The 19,205-nt window shown below is 38.3% G+C and overlaps 1 protein-coding gene across 7 annotated transcripts in view; it reads right to left on the bottom strand.

The window, feature by feature from the left end:
• The window catches only part of MID1 (midline 1), a 374,792-nt gene that overhangs the window by 106,839 nt on the left and 248,748 nt on the right, over nt 1-19,205 (bottom strand). For 6 of the 7 annotated variants that reach the window (XM_037157517.2, XM_037157518.2, XM_053655803.1 and 3 more), the window contains one exon: nt 8,962-9,677. In XM_037157517.2, the coding sequence (XP_037013412.1) occupies nt 8,962-9,621 (660 nt within the window). In that variant the 5' untranslated portion in view covers nt 9,622-9,677. The remainder of the gene's footprint in view (nt 1-8,961; nt 9,678-19,205) is intronic. The other variant, XM_053655804.1, reaches the window with a different exon arrangement.

Genomic DNA, 19,205 nt, shown 5'->3' with positions numbered 1-19,205 from the left:
AGCCCTTTTATATGTACTCTTATCATAAGTTATAATTACACCTAGACCATGGAAGCAGTGATTTATCTTTGTTAATCATTTCTGCATTCCTAGAGTTTGTCTGGTGCTTATCTCATTAGTTACACACAAATATTCCTTGGGTGAATAAATAAGTGTTCTTTTCTATTTTTTAAGGCAGCATTTGATAAAGCAGATGGGGGAAAAGATTATTTGTAAATGCACAAAGGGGTCAGAAGATTTTCATGCTTTCCATATTGTTTCAATAACAAGAACCCAGTCTATTCCAATGTGCATAAAAACCATTATTTTCCTGATTCCCCCCTATAAACAGTAAAATAGATATAAGGGAAAAGGCTGATGATAATATTGCTGTTCTATGCATTCTGCTCTTCTGCAAGCTCGTTCACTTTATACTTTCCTCCTTCTCTAGTTGTAACCAATATTGAAACCCTCTTTCTTTCTATTCTAAGGGAGATAGCTGTTAGCACACAGCCCAAGTCCTGCTTGGTCCATTTTTCATTCACAAAGTAAAGACAATCTACAATAAAAAAAGAAAGCTAACCAACTGAGCTTGTGATTGGTCCAGGCTGCCTGTGTATGATGTCACATATATTTGTTACATCTGTCTATACATGTCTGAATGTGACTGTCATAGCATAAATCCAAATGCTAGCTTCTCTTTCCTAGGAAGCAGTTGTAGGTCCTCCATCAACACCTATGGCATTGCGTTGGTTCTGCCAGTTAACTCAGGAATATGAAAGACCAGCTCATCTCCCAGGAACTTCAAAATGGTGCTTGTCTTTAAAGCCATTTATTTCAGTCTACCACTCACTGCTTCTTAAAACTCCAGTTCACTGCTTAGTTGGTTTAGAAAAAAGGAGAAATCAAAGTTTCCACCCAATTATAATTCCCCTGAGGGTTGTTCAAAGTTTCCCATGTCAGCCAGAAACACCAATCAACCCTATAATGACTGAGTAATTTATGATACTGTCAGGAAATTCATGATTGAATCACACCAATGAAGTCTTTATTATAACAGTAAATGCCCAGATATAATAATACCTCGTGTTCATGGAATGCTTACTATGTGCCAATCACCATGCTAAACACTTTATAAGCATTTTCTTTTTTGATGAGAAATATAAAATGTGTTTTCCTCATAGAAAGCTATCCTCATGGGTGTTGAAACACCTTAAGTATTATGCCCCAAAGTCAAAAACATAAACTGAGTAAGTTTGAAGTAGATTTTGTAAATACAGCTTTATCAGATTTTTCCAAAATGTTTACATCACATACTAAAATAAATCAAATCTTTAGCCATATTCATTTTTCAGGTCATTCATATCCTCTTTATTATTTACCTAGCCAGTGTCAAAAATTTACCAGTATTTCTTTTTTTTTAACCAGTATTTCTAAGAATAACCTAATTTATAGTTTGTCAATGACATACAATGAAAGAGACTTTTGAAGAGCACAGCCTTAAAAAATAAAATATTTAGTTAATGTAATTTCAGCAAATTATACTAGCTTTAACTTTGTAACTGTTCAAGATGAATTGTGTTCTCTCAAAACTTTTCAACTTCAGTTTAAATACCATGCACAGATACTCCTCACTTATGTTTACTGACTTTATATATTTAAATGAAATTCAATAGTTATCTGTATATTAAGACATTCAGGAAAAAAATGACTCAAAGAAGGAAAGTAGGGATCCCATGTAAGCTGTAATTATGATTCATTTGTTTCCAAATGAGCATCTCTTTTCCTCTATGTAAGCCAAGCTCCTGACATGAAGTGTGGCCCTTTGAGATAACCTAGTCTACACTGGCTCAACTGTAGAAAACAACAGCATGGAAGTATCTTAAGGCATCTTTTTTGGTGACTCTAGAGGCATCATTCTACATCCATGTTAGTGGCATACAGCCAAGCCAGGTGTGTGTTTAAAGTCATATAAAATAATTGGATTTAGTCTCAAAACCTTACCAGGAACATCAGAAATGACGGGATTGCTCAAAAGGCAATGGTGTCTGAACTGGCACTGTTGGCTGCACTGTTGGCTGCAATAGGAAGTAGCCAGAGAGACACAGAACAAACTGGGTAGCTGGGGAACTGTATTCTACTCCTAGTTCAGAGTCAACTCACTGTGTGATTTTGGGCAACTCCATTTATCACTCTGGGCCTCAATTCCCTCATCTGCAGAATGGGGGTAAAACAACATGAGCTCTAAGGTTTTTTCAGGCTTTAAAATGTTCCTTAGGTTTGTAGTAGGCATTGAGAGGTTAGAATAGCATCCTCCTTTATAGTAAAACAAAAAGCCAGAAGAAATAAGCACACGTCATTATCAGTGTGTCGCTGCATTAGGGAAAAAGGAAAAGAATTGCATACATGCCTGGATCCAAGAGCCAATCAGTAATGACACCTCCTATTTCTTCTTAGTCTTCATGGGCAAGACATTGAATCTCACATCCTTGCATGTTTCTGCTGACAGTATGGTGGGTTTTGACCTATAATACTACTTCAGTTTGCCAAGTAAAAAAAGAGACCTATGACAAAACCTAGAGTAATGTGAATGTCTTTTCTCCCTTCTATTTCTTCTGTGCTTACAGTAACCCTAATCCTTTTGATATCCTTATTTGACTTTACCTTCAGAACATAAACATCAGCCTCTCTCAAAAACAAAATTACTTCTGTGTTGAGATTTCCCAAACTCTTAGTTTGGGGCAAAGAGTTTCAGAACATTCTCCCAACACTCTTCCAACATTCTCTCTCCTGGCCCCTCAATCAGCACCCTATGCTCTAGCCAGCATTGTCTAGAATCCCTAAGCTGTCTTGCAGATTCCTGCCAACAGGTCTCTGCTGGCCTCACTCCTGAAGAATGCTTCACTCTTCTTCTTTGATGCATAATCCACTGATCTCTCATGGCAGCTAAACCCCAGCACCCTGAAGCAAGGTTTCTTGTCTACTCAAAACCAGAATCATCTCTTCCTCCTCCAAATCCTGAAGCACTCCTAACCCATCAATTCTGCAAGTCCATCAACAAGTGTTTATTCATTGTTGTACCTCTGTCCTTTGCCAGGTGCTTTAGAAACAAAACTACAAAAACACACTAAAGCAACAACATGAATCTTTATCTCACACTCCAATAACACAAGCAGTGGTTGAAAAATAATTGGCAGACAGTCCACCTCCAAAGTCCACATCTTAACCATCACATCATTTTATCCCCTGGTTGTTAACATGTTCTCACACATATTTCAGGCTTCTTTTGTGCCAGGCCGAATGATGAGAGTATACATACATGAAACATCTGATTTTGTTCTCTCAAAGTTTCTATGTAAGTGAGTACATTATTGGCTCTGTTTTACAGATGGGTACTATGCAGCACAGGAACTTTAGGCAACATACCCAAGAATTACATCTGTTTACACATCCACAAGAGTAAAGGTACCTTGTGTACGTGCTTTACCTGACTGTGCATTTTTCAGAACTTTCTGAGCTTATCAAAAATGATTCCAATAATAATAAGTCATTGGGTAATAATATATTTCTCTCCTCTGGTGAAAGGGAGAGGGAGTTCATGAGGGGGGATAGGTGAGAAGGAGAGAAAGGAACAATGTGGCCTTGAGCTTCCTGTTAAAAACATATCCTTGGAGATGTTTTATTTTACTCCACATATCATAAGTAATTTTATACCAAACTAAGAAACCTAAAATATAGGCTTAACATATTTTGAAAATGTTTGGAAACAATATTTTCATCACATGGGAACTTAAAAAAAACAAATAGTGCACACTAAAGATTTGTTCCCCTGAAATGAGAACAAGGAAAATTGCATTTTGAAGGAGCCATTTGGAACTGGTGAGACCCCATTTAATAAAAACATTTTAGGAGACATATGACTAACTTATTTACATATCCCATGGCATTATACGGTGAAACAGCCTAAAGTATATCTATCTACATTTTAGATTAAAATCTAGCTTTAAATTATTGTGAACTAGCTTGAAAAAATTTATAGTATTACATGACAGAATGCTATATGTGATAAAAATAAAAAAGACTGATACTAGAGAATATATAGGTATCTAGTAATTAAATATTGTTTTTAAATAAATGGCTTGGAAATGATAGGTGTAATGGTCCCTTTTCATCTCTGAGGTCTGGGATTGGTGTCCCTGCTTTGGGCATGATGTGTCTACATCCACCACCAGAGAAAATATTTACCTACTGGAATTCTGTACTAGACTACAAGTTCCATGAAGTAGGGGAACTGTGTCCGTTCATATTGACTTCACTTATTAAGCACATATTAACTTTCTTCATGTCTCTAAAAAACCTATATGCCATATATGAGTGTTGGGAGAATAAAATAAATAATGTCTAACACATATCAGCATGAAACAAATATAAATTATTCTAGACAATTTATAAAAATATGAATTGTTCTAGGTTATTTGAGATCTAGTTTATCCAAATTCACACCAGTAAGTTTAAGACAACAAAATGCAATGTATACCAAAATAATGGTTCATGTCCAATTGAATAAAATATAATATCTGGCTCCATTCTTACTTAGAAATTATTTTACAGATGTTTTGTCATATATATGAATGAATATTTGCAATATCATTATGAATTTAATTTTAACTTTTATGTAGGGTTAATGGTTGATGATTAATAAAGCAGTTCACAAATATTTATTGAGAATTAATTATCTACAAGATCCTGTGCTCAGTCATAGGTGAGCAATGACAGTGTGAGCAGAAGGTCTCTGCTTAATTTAAGGTAATTAAATCCTTGATAGAGACATTAACATGTGTTCAAGTGACTAGGTAACTAGGTATGCACCAGAGTAAGTAAATGTTATAGGTTGAATTGTGCTCCTCCCCCAAAGTTCATTTGTTAAAGTCCTAACCTCCAATAGTTCAGAATGTGATCTTATTTAGGAATGGGGTCATTGCACATATAATTAGCTATCATGAGGTCATACTAGACTAGAATGGGCCCTTAATTCAATATGAGTGATTTCTTTATACAAAGGGGAAATCTGGACACAAAGACAAGCACACAGGGAGAATGTCAGGTGATGAGACACAGGGAAAAGACAGCCACCTACAATTCAAGGAGAAAGGCCTGGAACACATCATTTCCTTATAGTCCTCAGAAGGAATCAACTTGCTGACCCCTTGATTTTGGACTTCTGGTATAGAGAACTGTGAGAAAATAAATTTTATCACCTAGGCCACCTAGTTTGTGGCCCTTTTTTATGGCAGCCCTGGCCAGTTAACACAGGGACAAACACTAAAATCTTCTCACAGACAAGTGTTTCTGAACCTGGGCACTATTGATATTTGGGGCCAGACCATTCTATGTGGTAGAGAGTAGATGCTGTACATGGTAAGATGTAGCAGCATCCCTGGCTCCTAGCTACTACACGCACCACAAACATACCTTTCACTGGAATCTGCACTGTGCCTGCTACTACTTTCAAAGAAGAAACAAGTTAAAAAATTCTGAGGAAAACTAAAAAATATCTAACTCAGTATCCACTTACAACTTTCCCAATTTCAAATAAAGTACAAGACTTTAAAAAATAGAAAACCTTACGATCTGTAAATGAAACCCAAGAGTAAAATCCCAAGTCTTCACCTCCAGATAAGAAGGGCTACATAGGAAAGCTGAGCTTTAATTGGAACCTCTATCAAACTATTATAAAATTCCAATGGTGTGATCCATTGACATAAGCATTGTATAAATACACTCCCTCTGCCAACTTTTAGAGTCAGAATAGCAAGACAATGGTTTGAAACTTCAGTGTCAGCTAACTTGAAGTGGGGCTATGATGAAATTGAAGGTCAAGGAAAGGTCATTTTTTCTCAGTTTGTATATTTTTATAGGTGTAACTAGAGAAAAGAAACAAGAGCTCCAACATTGTATGTTGGAACAGAAGAAAAGGAGTTATGCATTGTAATTCCTTGAAAACTCTGGAATGCATTATATTAAATTCTCTTATATGTTATATATTCACAAATCAAACTTTTAATCCAAGTTTGGAGGACTGAGAGGCTTCTCAAAATTCAATTAAAATGCTGTAAAAAGGTCCACCTTATGATATGCTCCATTTAGAGACTTATTCATTTGGCATAAAGACTTTTCTCTTTTTATCTTAAAATAGAGTTCGGAAATGCTGGCTTAATTTTCTCTTTGCTTCAATATTTTATGTGTGCTTTTCAATGCATAATCTCTGAAAGCATTAGATTACTGACTTGATGCTAGTTTAGATGATGCGGAACATTTTATTTGCATGAATTCTACACGTTGGAATTTTTGAGACATTTTTCTTTTACGCCTAGAAAAAAAAATGTACAAAGGTATATGCCATTTCCCTATATAAACACATGTATGCAGACACCTAATATGAGTAAAAATGTCCCCCAAGGTTTAGTGCTGTTGCAAGAAATTTTTATTCTTCATAATTATGGCAGAATTCCCCATCTTCAAAGAAATGGACTTTTCCTAACAGAAGGACAAAAACAATTTCAAACAGGAGACACCTGAGTCCTTATATATCCAAAATCAGTACAGTGAATCTATCATCTTATCAATGAAAGCATCCTCAGATGTGAAAGCCTAAGAAAAATATACACTTACAGACACATTTACTTTTTTAGACCAAAGTAATAATTAACAAAAATATGCTTCCTTGGTTAAGTAAGGTCTTTTCTGGATGCTGTTACTTTCTTCAAATATCAATGCTTATATTGCACTGAGGTTTTTAAAAAGCAAGGAAGTACATATGTTCATAAGTATGTAATAACTGAAATAGCACAGACACCCAAATGTCATATATGTTTATGATTCTTTTATTCTAACATAACTGGCATTTTTTAGAAGAAACATGCCATGCTAGCATGTTATTTGTTTAAATGCTTATAAACACATTTTGTGGAATGGCTGTAAATAAGTGCTCATAAGTATATTTTGTTGAGTGGCTGTAAATGTGTTTTGGTGCATTGGGTACCATTTATATGCTTATATTCCTATAATTAGAAGATAAAATATACTACATTGTTAATTGTCAGGCCCTCCTGGTGACAGTATCAACACCCGCTAACCCACTGGCTTGATTAGACCAGTGTGTGGGGCTTATAATTGAAGAATTTTGATTTTACCACAAAAAAGGTTAGAGTATGACAGTATCACCTCATAAATTTGGAAGTATTATATACATAATTAATAACTCCTCTGTGACAGTATACAAGTAATGAGAAAAGCTTGACTACCAGGTTTAAGTATCAAACCCAGGAGTTGTCGACTATTGCACATCATTGTGTCACTTTAACAAATGATCATTAAAAGGCAATGTTAATCCAATCAAAGGAACATTTTTGATAAGAGCTGAAAAAGATTTGGTGTGTTTACATTTTGGAAAACAAAAACACCTATGTCCAGTCATCCTAAACATTTTGTCCCCAATCAAAAAGCAGGTAGAGGGAGTTTGTGTTTGTTTCTCAGATTTGACAGCCACATCAAGTTCTGAAGAATTTGTTTTAGAGGCACAATTTATACATGTATTGCCTTTGCTATTACTAGCTTTTGTAGTGTGTTTCTGGCTACTGCCATGCATTGCACTAGAAAACCAGTCATTGTCTGTCTTCCTTTGTCTAAGTTACTAAATCCTTGGGCTTAACTTCCTCTCCATGTTTAGAGATGGATTTGCACCAGTCATCATTGGATACTTTAAGTGAGGCATGCTGCCCAGGTGATGCTTTTGTTCCCCAAGTGACATTTGGAAGCAGGGATTCACTTCAGCACGTCAACTTCCCTCATCATATCAAAAAATGGACAAACCAAATCACAGATGTGGTCTGTTAATACAGTGTCACAAAATAAATTGTGAGGTCCCAGGCAACACAAGCATCCATTCACGCTGAGAAGTGATAGAAACCATTTGTGAAAGGTGACGATGTGCTCTGAGTGGTAATACCCTTTAGATCATGATTCCCTTTTTGTTTGCTCAACAAAACGGTGTGTGTTTTTCCTGAGAGGAAAGACTTCAATATATATTTACTCAAAGCTCTTAATTTATACTTCCTTTTCTTTTAATTGACATCTTGTGAACTAAAATTAGCTGGTGAACATAGTATCCCACTAATAGCAAACTCTCTCAGCTGAGGTTGCAATAATTAGACCCACCGTCACCTGAAGTTGAACAGACATCTGGAGACCTGGCTTATTTCCTCCCTGGTGCATTCTATCCATATTTAGAGAGAGATTTTTAATTTGATGAATAGTCATATTAATTATAACTCCCCGAGCTGGGGTTAAGTTAATAATTTCACGTTAAAAGTGAAGTTCAAACAGTCTTGCCTGCAACCTTACTGAATAAAAAGCTTCTACGAAAAGGAATTCTTTCATGAAACCTGAGATGGTCAGAGCCCTCTAGTTCACCAATAAGGTGGGTATCATTTCCACAAGGAATAAAAGGTCACATGTCCTCTAAAATCCCACATTTGCTTCAAGCATTCCTCTTCTAGTCTTTTGTTTGTGCAGTAACTAGACACAGGTACAATGCCAATGAAATTAGTTTTCCCCGATGAGTGAGGAAAATAAATGTCCCCCAAATGCCCAAAGCCATATTTTATCATCTGCCATTCCTTCTTGATCTCTCTCTCTTCTTCTTTCTGTCTGTTTCTCTCCCAAATGCAAGCATTGAAAATGACCCAGATTTTTCAAATTTGCCCTCACCTTGACAACGCTAAAATTACAAGCAGCAGTCAACTTTTACAAGATACCCTGATTGTGTAACATTTATAGGCTGCCAAAAAACATGCTAAAACAAATCAGATAACAAAGGTGAAGAAAACCTTCACCTGCCATGTTAGCTAGCAGTGAATACACTTTTTATTTCCATGACATTTGCTGGCAGAAAGGGGTTGGCTTAAGGCAGATCGGACTAACCTTCAATTTGTCATAGCGCTCACTCAAAGCTGCCACCTGATGATCTCGGTGCCGCCCAACCAGTTTACACAAGGCACAGATTAACTGGTCATCGGTCACACAGTACATATTCACCTTCTCATCCTCGTGCTCCAGGCACATCAGCCCCCGGATGTGGGAGTCCGGAATTGGCTCAATCAGACGATGGCCTGTGAAGGGCTTCTTGTTTGGGTGAGTGGCTTTCAGGCACTCATCACAGTAGGACACTTCACAAGTGACACAGGTCTTCACAGCATCCTGGGCAGGATCCTGGTCACAGAACTGACAGAGAACTTTCTCGGCGGAGGTCATGGCGTTGGCGTCGAATGCCCGCTCTCGGCGGGTCTCACTGGGGGAATTGGGCCCGCTCACAGATGCTTTCTGGAACCTGTCGATGATGTTTTGCAGAGTGACGTTGCGCTTGAGCCCGTCTAGACCTCGCTGGCTGAGCGTGATGACATGTCGGCAGGTAGGGCACTGGAAAGCGGTAATAGACTCCACAGACTCGTTCGTGGCACAATGTGACACCAGGATACGGTGAGCGCAGTTGAAGCAGAGACTGTGTGCACAGGGTAGCAGAAGAGGGTCCTCAAAGAGCTCCAGACAAATAGGGCAGGTCAGCTCCGACTCCAGTGTTTCCATCTTCAGGCACAGCTCTCCTGGGTCATCAGCAAATTCCAAGGAAGCTGATCAGCTATCTGGAAACAGAACATAAGATCTGATTAGGCATGAGTGGGTCAGCCATGGGGGGCTGTCAGCTTTGAATGCATCTCAGAAAAATTCCAAACACAGTTCATGGAAGAGTAAATCTTTGTACATTCCAAATAATTCTTTCTTTTCACTGGGGAAATAAGGAGGGGACAAACACCCTAACCTGGCATACCAGTGAACATTTTCTCAAAGTTCTAGCTATTGAAAGCAGCGGTTTTGGGGGGAAGGAGGGACGATTTTGTTCTTTAAAGGGTCTCACTCCAAATTGGCAAGTTATTGAAACTGTAATTTTCATAATTTGTATCTCATCACAATAATCTTATTGTGTCACAGCCAAGTTTAACCTTCTGTTGAAAATTAAACTGTAGGAACATTAATTAACAAACTATGGAGTTTTTCATAACTTTGAATTTATGAATGTACATGCTCATGTATATGTGTTTTAAGGACTTTTTACTCTGAAATACCAAACCACATTTCAGAGAAGTAGAAAGGCACTTATTGTAGAAATGGGCATGAAATGTGTATGAGATCAAATACATAATTTCTGCAGAAATTATGCTTCAATATGGGATGTCACCTTTCAAAATATATTCCTGAGAAAAAAACACTGACTTTCAGAAAGATGACTACGATAGAGGTAGTGTTTTTGGCATGTGTTTATTACTCTTCTGAATCCTCTATTGTTGAATCCAGTAGTGGGATGTGGGTAGGCAGAGAAAAACAGAGAACAATATCTAAGGGCCTCTTTAGTGGCTGTGGGGAGCTTGGGTATTGATGAGTAATAATGATTTAGGTAATTAGAACAAGCATTTTAATGGCTATGCTATTTATTCGATAAGTTGTAACAGTGGTAATGATTACAATTTAGAAAGCAGTTTAAGGCAATCACAGTACTCTGAAGAGGCTTGCAGACTACTGGGGGACCAACCCTGCATTGTCCCCCTGGCCTAAAAACTCCCACCAAGGGCTTGGCTGGGCTGGCAGGAGGTCCAACCTCACACTCACAGCCCTATAGCCCTGACATGACCTCCACCTGCCTTTCTGCTCTCCTCTACACTGCCTTTGGGTGGCCCAGCTGCACAATCTCCTTGCCATGAAGACTTGCTGCTTTTGTGAACTGTTGATTGCCTTCCCTTCAAAAAGGGTAGTGGGGAGAATCCCACAAAAGCCCTGGTTCATTAAGGGGAAGAGGCCTCATGCTCATTAGTAGGCCTGGGAACCAAGCCTCTTTGAACCTTCTCCCTTTCAAGACCATTAGCAGAGGTCTGTAGAACAGTATCGGGAATGTTAGATGCAGCCCACTGCTGGCTGTGGGAGAATAGTGCGGTTTACTCAGTGGACTCCGGGTTCAGATTGAGGGGTTTTCTTAACCCTATTTATGCGAAGGCTTCACATCCAGAGGTATGTTTAGTGATTCAGACAACTGGCCTTTTTGTGTTCACACCTCCATTTATTTACAAAATTCTCAGTTTCTAGAGTACCCTGACCCCTTTTGAAATAGCATCCCTCAGAAATACCATGTGGTGCTTTGGTTCAACTAATGCTCATCTTGCTACAAACTGAATGCTAACTGCTCATTAAAAGTGTATAGTGCGCTGAGCTTGTTAAAAATTAAAGAGCTGCTGGCTTCACAGAAGCCTGGTATCTTAAAAAAAAAAAACACCTCTTCAGCCATTTGGTAATATTAACTACATAAGAAAGAACAAATGGGCAGCTGAAGTTTGAAATATTAAAGCTTGCTTGTATTTCCACAACCTGCAATGGAAAGCTCAGGGCTGCTGTTGTGAGAAACTTATTATCCTGTCTGGTCCCAGCAACTCTACCTACAGGTGGCTTGAAAGAAATGGAAAGATTTTACCTACTAATAATTATTTTGGTTAATCATGGAAAAATAGAATTATCTCCAATTTCTTCTCTCTTCCCGCCACAAGCATGTAAATTAAAGTAAAACTGTAGTCCTTTTAGTCTGCTTTGTTCACAGGTGAAACAAGGAGAATACCTACTGATGGATCTCAACAGAAAAGGGTGAGCATCAATTATGTCTGGAGAGCAATGACAATAGGATTTTTAAGTAGGTGTCGGGATTACACCCTGTAGTGGCACAAACAGAATTTCTAGAGATGATTCCATTATCGACTGTAGTGGAAATGCTGACATTTTATTCAACAGACATTTATTAAATGCCAACCACTAAGCTGGCTTGAGAAGCTAGATCTGACATCCTCATCATCCCACCTCTGTGATCATGGGCCAAGCCAACATCGTCTCTTATGTGGATTATCACAATGCCTTTGTAAATAGTCTCCTGGCTTCTGTCACTCTTGCCCTTCCTTCCATAGCCTATCCTCCACTCAGAAGCCAGCAATCCTGAGAAAACATGACAAGGCCTGCCTCTCCTCTTCTCTACCCTCCAGGGGCTTCCCATCTCACTCAGAGAGAAATTTACCAGAATAAAACCAGCCCTGGAAAACAGACTCAGACAGTGACCTCATTTCCTCCCACGCTACCTCTTGTTCTGCTCCGGGCTCACAGCCTCCTTGTGATTCCTGAAACATGCCAAGCACGTCCTGTCTTCCCCTCACAAGGTCTTGGAATGCACACGACTCTTTGCTCCAGTGTCACCTTTTTTGTGAACCCACATAAAACCAATCCCCTGCTACCACCACAATCACCCACCCACCAACCCCTCACAGAAAGCCTTCCCTTATCTGTTTTTCCCAGAACATTGATCACTGACATAGGTATTAGCTTGTTCACTGCTCCATCTCTCCCCACTGCTGCACCACTACCATATAAGCTGAGAGCAGAGACTTTGCTTTGCTCTTTGAAGGATTTCCCAGGAATGCCTTGCACATAGTAGGGTGCAAACATTCATTTGTTGAATTAATACATGTACTGAAATTGAAGTTAAAACCAAAAAGAATAAAACATAACCACCACCTTCAAGGATCTCTCAATATATTAGAACAGAGGTCAGCATGCTTTTCCTATAAAGGGCAAGATACTAAATTTTGTTGGTGTTGGAGGCCATACAGTCCCTGTGACAACTGCTCAACTATCACTCTGGCATGCAAAAGGAGTCCTATACCATACGTAAATGAATGAGTGTGGCTGTCCAGTAAGATCATGTTTACAAAAACAGTTACCAAGATGGATATGGCCCATGTGTTAGAAGATAAGTACATGTACAGCTAACCAAAATATAACTGAAAATCACCTTGGAGAAGTATCAATAAAATGCTGTGATGGCAACAATGGCAACAATGGTGGAGTAAGACTTTGACAAGAACACACAAGTTTCCAGTACTATCAGGAAATGATATGCAATAGGATTTCACCCTGACATTGATGGAAATGATATGAGATGAATGCTATGGGGCAATACATGTAAGAAACATTTAGTAACAAGCTGCTCAAAACTGAATCATTTTCTTTTATCGTTATAGCACTTGGCATGATGCTTTGTGTAAGTGTCTATGCTGTAAATGTTGGCCAAATGGATTAAATAATGGCAAAATATCTAGATGCAAAGTTAGGTTCAGCCAATTTTCTGATCTTTTGCCTGTATGCTGCCAAAAAGGATGGGATTTTTTATTTGACATCTATAGTGGATCCCATTTCTTTCTACTCTTTCGGAGATTTTGCCATGGCATTGACATCATTTTTGTTCAATTACTTAACAATATGTTACTAGTAAGCATACATTCCATTCCCCCACCTTAAAAGATACCATGGTTTATTTTCTAGCTTTCTTTAAAATATACTTTTTTTGATAATTGAAAATGCTATTTATTCTTTCACAAAATGTTGAAGTCCCTTTAGGTGTTTGGTCCCGAGACAAGGAATGGTAACACCTGGCCCCTGCCTCAGTGATCTCAGGGGAGGGAAAATATGAACAAATTGTTATGCAACATAACAAAAGACACATGTCAAAAACTGAGGGAGAGAAAAGAGGATGGGGAAGCTTCCTGAAAGAGGCAACATGTAAAGTGGGTTTTAGAAGATGAACAGTTCACCGAGAACATAGACACTGGTGTGGGTAGATTTTCTATGAAATGTTATCTTTTCTAAACTACCATAATTTAATTTACAAGGCTCAAAAAGGAAAGAGAGCTTCTTAACTGTCACTACAATGGAAGGAAATCACACTTGCATATCATTGTCAGGAAATTCTATAGCCCTACATTCTTCTGAATGGGTTGATTGGTCCTCATTCAGAGGAGGATGTGGGTAATCGTGGGAACCCCTTAAAACAAACTGGGAATAGCAACAATTCACAACTCACATTTCTGCTTGTCCAAGTCTTATAGTCTAGAGCACAGCACAGAATAGTGAGTGAAAAAGGAGAGCCTGAGGGTGACCAGCTGATCTACAATGATCTGCAGCTAGGCTATTTATTAGCTGCATGTCTCTGGATGAATGTTCACTGATGTTCCCTTAAATTCCTCTAGCACTCATCCTAATCACAGCCCTAATTTAAACCCTGCATTCTAAAACACACTGAATGTCAGACATCTTTTCCAGAAACTTACATATTACAGACTTCAGAGGAAAGCACTTATTTAAAATGGAAAATTAATAAATGGATGAACAATGACATAAATGCTTTCACACCTCTCTATTCCTCCTTTTCCTCCCTCTCTCATCTTGTGTATCACTGAAATTATGCTCTTTTTGTTTTCCTCTTTCTAACCACTGACTTCTCCTTCTGGAAAATCAAAGTCTAGGTGTTTTACAGCTTTTGTTAAAAAACCAACCAACCAACCAACCAACCAACCAACCAACCAACCAACCAACCAATCAACCAACAAACAAAAAAACAGGTTGCCCATTCATTTCATGTTCTGCCTCTGGGAATGACTCCTAGGTGTGTATCTCACAGTGCCATCTCTTTCCAGAATCCCAGTTCAGTATTGTCAGCTCTGTGCTTCAATTCCTCTAAGTACCTTAATTCAGAGTGTGCATCTCATGGGATTCATCAGTTTTCTATCCCAAACCCATCTGCCCTACATGCTTCCTGGTATTTCCATTCTCCTGATAACAAGTCAGAAACTCACCACACTTTCTACTCTTTTGTCTGTGGGAGAGGTAGAATAATGACTCCCAGAGGTGTCTACATCCTAATTCTTGGAACCTATGAACATGTTAGGTTATAAGGCAAAGAAGAATTCAAGTGGAATATGGAATTAAGGTTGCTAAATACCTGACCTTGAGCCCAAGAGATTAGCCCAGATCATCCAGTGGACTCAGTGCAGTCACACAGGCCCTTAAAATGTGGAAATGGGAGGCAAAAGAGTAGTGTCAGATGATGTGATATAAAACAGATTCAACAGGCCATTGCTGGCTTTGAAGATGGAGGAAGGGGCCACAAGCCAAGGGAAGTATCTAGCCTCTGAAAGTTGAAAATGATAAAGAAACATGCTCCCATAGAGCCTCCAGAACCTCAGCCCTGCAGATAGCTTGATTATAGCCCAGTGAGAGACCCACATCAGACTTCTGACCTCCAATGCTGAGTAAAGCCATGAAGTGTGTGGTACTTTGCTATAGCATCAATAAGAAACTATACAAACCCTGGCTGGTGTAGCTCAGTGGATTGAGCGCAAGCCTGTGAACCAAAGCATGATGGTTTGATTCCCAGTCAGGGCACATGCCTGGGTTGCAGGCCCGTTCCCAGCAGGGGACGCATGAGAGGCAACCACACATTGATATTTCTCTCCCTCTCTCCTTTCCTTCCCCTCTAAAGATAAATAAATAAAATCTTTAAAAAAAGAAGAGCTCTTTAAAAAAAATAAGAAACTATACAGTCTCCATCCCCCAAATCCAAATAATTAGTTAGGTAAGACATTTAAGTGCCAATCCTGAGTAGTTCTTCGGTTGGCTTCCTTCTCTCTGTTCTTACTGTCTGTGTGTTCATCCAGATCTTCTTTATTGCATTCCTAGACTATTACAAAAAAAAATCTCCTAACTTCATACTTTACTTTCCCATATTTTGTCCTTCAGTTTCACCTTTGCAACATACTTCTGAAACCACATCTTTCTTCCATCACTTCTCTTAAAAGCTGAGACTATTGTGCAACTCCCTGCTGCCCAAAGCATGAATCCTGACTCCCTGTCTCCTTTTCAAAGCCTTGCCCAAGTTTCTCCCAAGCTGCTTCTTCAACCTTATTTCCAGTCATTTACCTCCTATACCAGGGACCCAGTAAATGGGACCATTTGCTGTTCTTGGTAATTGCCTTTGCTTTCCTTTCTAGTACATAATCATCTTTCCTTTGTGAGATATTCCTTGTTTCTTGTTTTTATTTTCTGATTTTCTAAGATGAGAACACAATGTCCTAGAGGCTCAAAGAGCCGTGGCCACCACTATATTTGGGAATTTCATGTTGAAAAAAATAGAATTGTTTTTTAAAAGATGGCTCTACATAGTGTGACGTGCCTTAAATGTTTACAATTAGCAAAGTAAATCTTTTATCTGGAAAATACAAAGCAATAGAATAATACTAATTACAAAATAACTAAAGTATTTCTTGAATAATACCATTTCCTAGTACATAACAGTGATCAATAATAGGACTTAGTTTAAAGTTATATTATCCATCTCAATATTTCAATATAATTAGATTAGCTCTGGGGCCAATATAGGCATGCATGCACAAGTACACACACAAAAACAAATCTCATATGGAGATAACATTCATTATAAATTTGGGGCCAATCTGATTGTGTAGCCTGAGACAAAAAACCCTTCCCCCCTTCAACCTCCCATGATAAAGCTGAATATAAGAGGTTCATGCCTTTCAGGGTTAAGGAAAAATGAATGGAGAGACAGAGAGGTATGGGTGAGGGCTGTAGGGCTGATGGGACCTGGGTACCCAGCTGATGGCTAAGGTAATCTGGCCAATCCAGTTGCCTTGGCAGATGGCCCCTTGCTCCCTCTGGGCTCCAAGGGTCACTAGCCTGACCTAGCCCTCATTCCAGGAGGAGGACTTTTGTGGTGGGAGAAGGGCTTTTTTTTGTCCAAGGTACAGGATCTGGGAGGAAACAGAATGAGGGAGAAAGTTCCCACTGAAAGAGGAAGGACATTTGGTCTTAAAGAGTTAAGTAAGATGTAGGGTTTGGGCTTGAGAAGGAAGATGGGAAACTCAAGACCCCTGTGGATTGTTGTTATAGGCCAAGGAGATGGAAGTTAAGGGGGTTTATGTCTGTTGGATTCATCTTTTTTGCCTCCTCTTTTAAAATATGAGGCAAAACTATTGACCTGGCAAGCCAATGCAGAGAAAATATTTAAAGCCCTGCCTATGCTGTCACAACTCTTGCCACTATCTTGGTAGCTTAGTTTAGAATTTTACCACTTTTTTCCTTGTAGTCTCACCTGACCTCTGCTTTGAAACAATGAAGAAAACCTGCACCCTGAAGAAACACCTGGGAGTCCTATGAAGATGGCATGCACTGCAAGGTTTAACCCATAGCCAAAGTCAATTAGCATGCTTTCCAGTTCAAAGTCCCAAGAACAGAAAAATTTCATCCATATATTGAAGAAATGACCAAGAATTAGGAGTCTCCATAACACATGAATTCTATGAGTACAATCACCTACTAAAATAAGGAGACACTTGGTTGTCAGCATGTCACCCATGAGCTCTTTTATTCCAGATTTATCTTAATGGAGGCACTGACATTTTAATCATAAAGTCTACCCATTTCTCAATGCATCCCTACATGTATTCTATGTTATATCTGCATAGCCCACGAAAAAATCATTTTTCTAAATTGGAGTATATGAAAAAGAGAATACATTCTAGCCAACAATAATTTTACTTTCAGTCCCTCACTTTGTACAGTTCTAAAAATCATCACTATAAGGGAAATTAATTAGTCACTGGATCAAAGAATAAACTTGGATACCAACACTAGGTAGCCTGTGATCAATTGTTAATACCAGGGGGCTTTTAGCCACTGCCTGGATGTATCCCAAAGCACTTCTTCCATTTCTCCCCCAAATATCCTCTGGAGTATGGAAACTAAGCTTAGTGTTAAATTTACCAAAAAATAATTGAGGTGAAAACAGTGTCAAAACTGCATAATAACATACATGGTCATATAAAAAATGGTTTGAAAAGGAAAATTTCTATAAGTGTTGTGAAAAAGACAGCATCAGAAATGCTATGAGTACATTTAATTCTTTATGAGTCCTAAATTTCAGAAACGAAATCAAGTCTATTTCCTACCCCGTCTCTTCACATGGGTAAGATTTAGCTGACTCATTGTTATCTGAATTTCTGTTATAAGATTATGCCCATTATAGAATCATAGGTGGAATAATTTTTTAAGAACAGTGGAATGATGTTTTTGTGTTGGAGCAGCAGAAGTACGGACTTTCAGAGGACTCACAACTTTGGGACCGTGAGACACTGGAAATTAACTTTAGTGCATGAGGAAGGATATGCAACAGGGACTAAACCAAGAAGGGATTTGCTGTCATTTCAACACATAATCTCTCATCACAAAACATTATCTAACAGAAACTCAATAAAAACTGGATGCTACATCCAAGATGATTCACCACAAATAGAGTATTTTAAATAACGTAAGTACTGAATTTCTACATATTCAGTCATGGTTTAGTATTTAACTTTGAGTTATAAAAACCACAGAATAAACACACTGCCCAAATGTTATTGTCCTTTACTGATTGGTACTTTGGCTGATTTGACACACAGGTGAGTCAGTAAATTACAATAAAATAGGCTCATGAGGAGAAGGAGAACAGGGAGAGGAAGTGCCAACTGAATCTAATGTCATTATGAAAGACTGGAAATTGATGTCACAATATAGGATACATTCCACCCCAGATTATGGCAGAGAGCAATAAAAATGCAAAGAGGTTCTTAAAGCAACAGTATAAATAACACACTAAGTAGGAACAGGTAAAAAAAAAAAAGAGCGATCCTGTAACATGCCTCTGAAATATCACTGTGGTTAACCTCCAACTATCAACACACTCAAACTTGTTCACTTCAGTAGTGACAGATGACTAAGAATTTGTGCCAGCCAAATTTTAGGGCACCAGAGGGACTGATTTTAAAAAAAGTGACAAGCACATAAGCACTGAGGCACTAGTTCCAAGTTTTAAAATAACTAATTAGTACAACAGATATTTTCAATAACTTGTCATTTCATCGTTATTCTAAGGAGTGTTAAAAGTTAAAAAAATTTATCTAATACCTGAAGTGAGAGTGGGGGAAGACTTTTAATTTCACCAAACATCCACCTGGTGGAATTCATACAAATTAAATTAAACTGTTCACAAAACCTCTTCTGTACTTCCACATCTGTCTATAACACGCTCATTTTTTAGTAATTGGATCTCTAGGACATTCTTTAAAATAATCACACACTCTCTTGACCATGCAAACTGATTAATAATGAATGAACATTCCTGAAAAGAATCATTTGAAAGCACAGCAGATGTCTTTAGGGATAAGAAGGCTTTAATGATAAAAATTAAGGAGAAA

The sequence above is a fragment of the Artibeus jamaicensis genome, unplaced genomic scaffold (assembly GCF_021234435.1).
Source record: "Artibeus jamaicensis isolate MK-2021 breed Jamaican fruit bat unplaced genomic scaffold, CSHL_Jam_final scaffold_1283, whole genome shotgun sequence".
Classification (NCBI taxonomy): Eukaryota; Metazoa; Chordata; class Mammalia; order Chiroptera; family Phyllostomidae; genus Artibeus; species Artibeus jamaicensis.
The sequence above is the reverse complement of the archived record's forward strand: the minus strand, read 5'-3'. Positions and strand labels throughout refer to the sequence as shown.